The 7,849-nt window shown below is 39.4% G+C and overlaps 2 protein-coding genes across 2 annotated transcripts; one reads left to right on the top strand and one right to left on the bottom strand.

The window, feature by feature from the left end:
- Window positions 1-1,809: 1,809 nt before the first annotated feature.
- Window positions 1,810-2,793, top strand: LOC116638662 (olfactory receptor 5AP2-like). The gene is given in 1 exon segment (XM_032414761.1): window positions 1,810-2,793. A coding segment is annotated over 1 exon segment (984 nt).
- Window positions 2,794-4,079: 1,286 nt separating this feature from the next.
- Window positions 4,080-5,053, bottom strand: LOC116638661 (olfactory receptor 5M11-like). Its single transcript, XM_032414760.1, is given in 2 exon segments — window positions 4,080-4,591; window positions 4,594-5,053. Coding segments are annotated over 2 exon segments (972 nt in total).
- Between the last annotated feature and the right edge of the window lie 2,796 nt (window positions 5,054-7,849).

Raw genomic sequence — 7,849 nt, 5'->3', positions numbered from 1 at the left:
CTGGAGATGCTCTTCTTTGAAATTCAGACAGCAAGGTTATTCCAAGGAAGAGTACCAGGGCTGTACATCTGTCCCATGAAATAGGGAGAGGGGCAATGCAGTGTTGAGGAACAACAAATAATTTGACATCAAACCCAGGATTGTTCTAGTCCAAATTCATCATTCTTGGCTAATAGCCAAGAAAGCCCTACACTTCACTGACCTCATCTAACATAAGATAATCTTATTAACACTTTTAGGATAATACCTGCTATCTCCCTCACTGATTTGTAGTGCAGCTAGGATAAGATAATGGGTGCACTGACAGTTTGAATGTATTACAATACTGTGTAACAATGCTGGGTTTGATCACTGGTGAGGGTATTGAGCCCCTATCCCAAAGGAAACCAGCTGGACAGAGCACGGATACCCACTTCTGAGTATGGCAGTGTCTATGAGAATGGAATCAGTTCCTGCCCACTCTTCTTCCCAACTGTGCTCAAGAGATCCATGATCTCCAGTGTTAGCACAGATATTGGGTTACTTTGGTCCCATGTTTTAATTTTAGACAGTATCAAATAACTTCCTGCTGTGAATGATAAAGGATTTAACACTTTGAGCTATGACTGGACAGCTAGCCCAGGACAGTCTTATCTACTGTTCAATAATCTGAGGTCACGGAATGGGTAGGGGATTGTATTTGAGGTGGGGAAGAATTCCACTGGAGCTGTTGCCTAAACTTTTACTTGGAAGCTCTAGGCTGAGTTTTCTTTTTTTCTTCCTTCCTTCCCTCCCTCCCTCCCTCCCTCCCTCCTTCCTTCCCCCCCTCCCTTCCTTCCTTCCTTCCTTCCTTCCCCTCTCCCTTCCTTCCTTCCCCCCTCTCTTCCTTCCTTCCTTCCTTCCTTCCTTCCTTCCTTTCTTCCTTCCTTCCTTCTTCCTTCTTTCCCTTCTTTCTTTTGTCCTGTATTTGCCTTTTTTGCACTTTACAGGGGGTGAATCTTGTTTTCATTTAGATGACCTGGCAGTGTATTATTCCCCCAGTTCAGCATTGTGACTGGAATATTCCACATGCTGCTGCTGCTGTTTTCTAATCCCAGTGCGATCCTGTGAATCTGAGTGTTAAGTAGAGGTTCTCACTGCTATGGCTTATTCTATTCCTTTCACCTCATTCATGAAATCGAATTCTCTAAATATTGGAGGGAATTATTCAAAATTGTCATACTTAACAGACAGTTTTTCCCCCCTGTAGCTGCTGATACTGGGAAATTCCAGCAGGGTTGCAACCATGCTAGTCACATGCAAATTTCCTCTGTTTCTTTCCTTAGAATATCAATTTTTAAAGTTGCCCCCACCCCCAGAAGATTCAACTCTTTTCTTCTTGTTTGGTACTTTTGATAATTTAATAACTTTCCCTATTTTTTACTCACTCCAGTAAAACTGTGGAGGAATAAGCAGTGGCCTGAATTCATTTGCCATCTTTCCCCAGAAGTTGTGCCTAGGGGGTATATATTAATATATCCATTAATTTATTTATCATAAATAATGAAGAGAGATACATCTTAAGGATAAGTTCCTATAATTATCCAATAAATAGTTAATGCTAGAAGTGCTCTTAGTTAATGGATATATTAAGTCACTTGTCTCAAGGTCGTTAGTTAATAGGCTGTACACCTAGAACTTAGCAGTCTTTTGATGTCTTTTGACTTGACATCATGTCCAAAACACTTCTAGAATTTCTATGTATATATGTCAATAAAAGATGTTTGTGGCTCTGTCATGTATTCATCTGACCAAATGCTATGTTCCATCTTCTCTCTTATTGCAGCTGAAATGATGAGATACATGAACGAGGTTCAAGGAAGAAATCAAACAGAAGTGACAGAATTTATCTTCTTAGGACTCTCAGACAATTCAGATCTACATATTGTCCTCTTTGGATTGTTTCTGTTAATCTATATGGCAACCATGGTGGGTAATTTGGGGATGATTGTGTTAATTAAGATTGATCGCTGTCTCCACACCCCCATGTACTTCTTTCTCAGCAGCCTCTCTTTTGTTGATGCCTCTTACTCTTCTTCTGTCACTCCTAAGATGCTGGTGAACCTTGTGGCTGAGAATAAAGCCATTTCTTTTAATGGATCTGCTGCCCAGTTCTACTTCTTTGGCTCCTTCTTGGGGACTGAATGCTTTCTGTTGGCCATGATGGCATATGACCGCTATGCAGCCATTTGGAACCCTCTGCTATATTCAGTTCTCATGTCTGGGAAAATTTGCTTCTTGCTAGTAGCTACCTCTTTCCTAGCAGGCTTTGGGAATGCGGCCATACACACAGTGATGACTTTCAGATTGTCCTTTTATGGCTCTAATAGGATCAACCATTTCTAATGTGACACCCCACCCCTGCTCAAACTCTCTTGCTCTGACACTCCCATCAATGGCATTGTGATCATGGCTTTCTCCAGTTTTAATGTCATCAGTTGTGTTATGATTGTTCTCATTTCCTACCTGTGCATCCTCATTGCCATCTTGAGGATGCCTTCTTTAGAAGGCAGGCACAAAGCCTTCTCCTCCTGTGCCTCCCACTTCATGACTGTCACCATATTCTTTGGGACAATCCTCTTCATGTATTTGTGCCCTACATCTATCTATTCAATGGAACAGAACAAGATTGCCTCTGTCTTTTATACAGTAGTGATCCCTATGCTAAATCGCCTCATCTACAGTTTGAAAAATAAGGATGTGAAAGGGGCCTTAAAGAAGATCTTACAGAAACATGGCTGTAAAGCCATGTTACATATCACCTGTTATGCATAAAAAATATGTTTTCATATTAATTTTATTGTCTGGTTGCTTAAGCTCTTGTGTGTGTGTGTGGGGGGGTAAAGTAGATTGCTTAAAATGGGATATACTTCTAAATCTTCTGGCATCTTAAATGTGTATCCATGGGCCTATATGATGAATAAACATAGTGGAGGAGGTTGGTGCTTGGTAAAGTATCAAAAGACTTGGTTTTGGCTCACCTGGGTTTAAGATCCAATTTCAATATTTACCTTATCTTGATCTAATATTACATATTTGTCTTTGGGATCTGGGTAAACAGATTCTGAGACAGATATTCCTAAGACTGAGACTCTTAGGAAAGGAATATGTTTTATTTACTTTTTGATTAATTTATTTATTTGAGAAAGAGTGTGAGTGGGGTGGGGGGGCAGACGGAGAGAGAGAATCTTAAGCAGACTCCATGCTGAGCATGGAACCCAATGCAGGACTTGATCTCATGAGCATGACTTGAGTTGAAATGAAGAGTCAGACACTTAACTGACTGAGCCACCAGGCACCCCCAGAGCAGCTGTTATTTTAAAATAGTTTGTGGGTAGACAAGAACTGAAAGGTAATATGTAGAATTATAGAGCAAATAATTGTCAATATTGTAGGAACAAAATCATAAAAACTTCATATGTAGACAATGAAAATTTTATATCCAGAATGGTTATCTCCCACTCACATAGGTATCTGTTTTGATTAGGGGTAACTAATGAAACAAATCTTTTGGGTAATTAAAATGTAAAAAATTTGGTTATTTGTGAAAATAATAAAACACAGATGGTTTTCAATTCAGGCTTAGTCGACATAACAATGCATCAAAAGTGTGTTGATAACAAACATCTGAAATTAGAACTTTGAGCCTTTTTTGAGAAGATAATCAGCTTTCATTAAAGGAAACTATGTAATATATTATATGGATGTAAGTCATTTTCATATTCATATTTCATACCTCACTTTGCTGGTAAGAATAGCTCAGTGATGGTCAATATTGTTGACCTATGAACTGAAAGAAAGAACTTCTCTGCCTAGTCAAGTGGAAGTGAGTTCTTGAGTGAGACTGAACACAGGCCCAGCTTAACTGTAACAGAAGACTTCTGGTGATGTGTTTCCCAACAGCCATTATTTCCTTACAATAGTCCCATTTATTGTTTCCATTAGGATTATCACTTGGTCCTAAGCTATGCATATATAAAAAATTTTACTGTTACTCCAGAGAATTGCATTCAGATACAACCAGTATGGGTTGCTTTTCAATTGTTTTTGAGATTTTTTTTTCACTGGGAGACTGTCAAAATGGACTTTTTCTCCATTGTACCAAGGTTTCTCATAAACACTGCTCTCAAAGCCTGTTTCACATCTTTGTTCCTCAGGCTGTAGATAAATGGATTCAACATGGCATTCACAAAGATACAAACCACGGCCACAATTTTTCCTTGTTCAACAGACTGCTCATTTGTTGGTCTCAGATACATGCAGAATAGGGACCCATAGAACATGGTGACAGCGGTCAGGTGAGAGCCACAGGTGGAGAAGGCTTTGCACTGCCCTTCACTGGAACGGATCCTCATAATGGTGATGAAAATGAAAACATAGATGAGGATGATGAGTAGGGAACCAGTGAGGTTAATCCCTGCAGACACAAACAGGGCAGTCTCCTTTATGTAAGTGTCAGAACATGTCAACATGAGGAGAGGTGGGTCAGCACAGTAGAAATGGTTGATGATGTTGGGTCTGCAAAAGGACAAGCGAGAGGTCAATATTACCTGCACTGTGCCCACCATAGCACCCAGAGGTAGGGAAAAGTGACAAGGCAGGTGCAAAGTGGCCTGGACATTCTGCTATTATAGTGCAGGGGATGGCAGATAGCCATGTACCTGTCATAGGCCATGGCACTGAGCATGTAATACTCAGTAAGGAACAGAGTCACAAAAACAAAACACTGGGCCAGACACCCCGTGTAGGAAATGGTTTTCTTCTCAGAGAGGAAATTAACAAGCATCTGAGGAGATAGATTAGTAGAATAAAAAATATCCACGCATGCTAAGTGGGTGAGGAAAAAGTACATGGGTGTTTGCAGCTGGGGAGTAAGTCTGATTAATGCAATCAATCCAAAGTTCTCTGTCAGGGTGATGAGGTAAATCAGGAGAAACACCACAAAAAGGATGGGCTGCAGCTCCTGTTGGCTGGTCAGTCCCAGGAGGATGAACTCAGTTGCCTCAGTGCCATTGTGTGGGAGAAGTATGGCCATCTTCATATTCTCTAATATGGAACAATTTTTCAGATATAAAAACAGAAATAAATTATAGGCATTTCAAGAATAGACAAAGTAAATGGGCACTAACACAAACCGGTTTTGAAAAGAGAGGTTTAAATAGGTTGTTACTTCCCCCAGAGATGGAAGAGTTTCAGTAGTTGCCATCAGGTGGTTCGTGATGCTGATGAAGTGGACAATATATTTGAAGTCCATGCACCAGCCGTGCTGTCTGCTTTGCTGCTCTCACCTTCATATGGAATTTGACTTAGCTCACCGGTGTCCCTAATTAGGCTATAGGATCAGAACCTTTTGACACTCAAACATGACTACTGCCATAATCTGGTCATGACATAAATGCTTCATCAGGGAATGGGAAGAAGGGGTGACTTTCTGTAGACTGGTTGTATTGTTGCCTGCAAGGGCCAACATTTTGTAATTGGAGTAGCATATACTCTTGAGAGCCTGTTGTGTATTATTGATGTTCAGTTTCTTCCTAATTTCTTCCTTATCTTCCTATAGCAACATACCTCTCCTGGCTCTTTGGTGATCTGTCCCTCTTATCTCCTTTGTTCCAAACCAGTTGTTGATGGTCTCAGTTGTTTTTCACCTAATAATATCCCCTTTGATCTCATGGTCTCTTTTTATCTCACTGTATCCCAATTTATTTTATATTATATATGTCATATTCATATTTCATTTTATCCCATGCCCTTGACTTCACACCTGATATCTAAACTATCAGGAAGTCTTGTCTGCTCTACCTTCAAAAGATTACACATTGAATCTTAGAACAGCTTATCAGCAGTTCCTCTGCTGCCACTTAGGTCTAAGATAAAAGTCTCCCTCCAGTCCTTTTTCTTATGCCACATTGTCCTTCTAGCATTTTTGAACATGTTGAACACAATCCTACCTCAGGGCCTTTGCATATACTGATCTCTGCCTTGAAAGTTCTTCTACTAGGCCTTTGAGTGCCTTATTTCATCACTTCATTTAGATCTCAAGTTAAGCTCCATTCCAAATAGCTCTTTAATCATGGCTCATGATCTATTTTTGCTCATTTATCACTTCTGAAATTATTTATTTACATAAATAGTTTTTATTTACATATTTTGTTGTCTATCCTCCATTAAAATGTTAACCACAGGAGGGCAAGAACTTTATGTGTGCCCTATCCCTAGAACCTGGGCCAGTGCCTGAATCAGTGCCTGAATCAGTGGATACACAATAACCCTTAGTTGAACAAATGGATGAATCAAAGAAGTAATTTTGCCAACTCACATCAGCTGATTTTTCATAATGTGTAGGTGTCTTACCTCCCTGATGTACCAGTGGAGACTGAGTCACTACAAAAATTATAGCTGCCATGTAAACAATGTACAGGACGAAGCACAATTATGGGTTTGTTTTTATAACATGAACTAGTGATAATGGCACTGACCTAAAACCTTGAAAATTGGCAATGAAAATTTGCAGGTTGGACTGTTGGAAACAGATGGAAGTTGACTCAGGACTGAAAAAATGAGTTACCTTTAATTTTGTAAGGCCAGGATGATATTAAAAGTTCATACCTTTTAAAGAGTAACTCTATTGCTTATTAAAATAATATATTCACAAATATAACTCTTAGATCAGTGGTTATCAACTCTGGCTTGACACTGGGTTCCAATGTGGAAGTTTTGATAACACCAAAACTTGGGTTACAGCTCAACTCAGGTGGGCTACCCACATTGGCATATTTTTGAACAAGTTTTCCACATGATTTTAATGCACAGTGTTGAAGCACTGAAAGAGACACTTGATACGATCTGTTTAAAGTAAATAAAAGAGGTTTATCATAGGTTTTTACCCATGGTTTTACTGAGAGTTTACACCTTCCCCTTACAGAGGACCCTGAGGTGTTACCACAGAGTTTGCTTAAGTATAGAACTTGCCATCATCAATGCACACAAAATATTTCACCATTAGCGTGAAGAAGGAAGTACCCCATCCTCTAACTTTAACCTTGATAGCATTTTGTTGGTTTTTGAAAGCTTGAAAAAGGAGAATCTTTCTGAAAGTCTCCATGACCGTAACTTAAGTTTTCTTGCATTCAGAAATATAAGGAAAAAAAAGTAAATTTTCTTATTAATGATCACACCATTTTATTATTTACTACACACAGTGCAGGGTTTTCTTTCTGGGATACACATGGAGAAACATCTCTTGCAGAAGTAAATTTGATATAGTTATATTTCAAATTATGAGCTGAAGTGAAGGAGTGGGAGAGAAGAACTCATGTGTTCTTATTCTTACTAAAGTATTCAGTGTTTTAAAAATGCCAGCGCAGATCATGCTGAATAGCATCAAAAATTTTTTCAGTCACACATCACACTCCATAGCCTGCCATGCCATGGGCCTCCACCAGCTGGATGCATTCCAAGTTGTTAGGAGACCTTCCCTCCTTGTCATTCAGTGCTTTTCTTTTCTTTTTTTAGTTTTTTTTTTTTTATTATGGTTAATCACCATATATTACATCATTAGTTTTTTTTTTTATTTTTTTTATTGTTATGTTAATCCCCATACCTTACATCATTAGTTTTTGGTGTAGTGTTCCATGATTCATTGTTTGCGTATAACACCCAGTGCTCCATTCAGTACGTGCCCTCTTTAATACCCACCACCAGACCAACCCATCCCCCCACCCCCTCCCCTCTAGAACCCTCAGTTTGGTTTTCAGAGTCCACCGTCTCTCATGGTTTGTCTGCCCCTCCGATTTCCCCCCCTTCATTCTTCCCCTCCTGTTATCTTCTT

Source organism: Phoca vitulina, unplaced genomic scaffold, assembly GCF_004348235.1.
Source record: "Phoca vitulina isolate PV1807 unplaced genomic scaffold, GSC_HSeal_1.0 scaffold16, whole genome shotgun sequence".
Lineage (NCBI taxonomy): Eukaryota > Metazoa > Chordata > Mammalia > Carnivora > Phocidae > Phoca > Phoca vitulina.
Note: the sequence above shows the minus strand (reverse complement) of the source record. Positions and strands in the feature narration are given on the sequence as shown.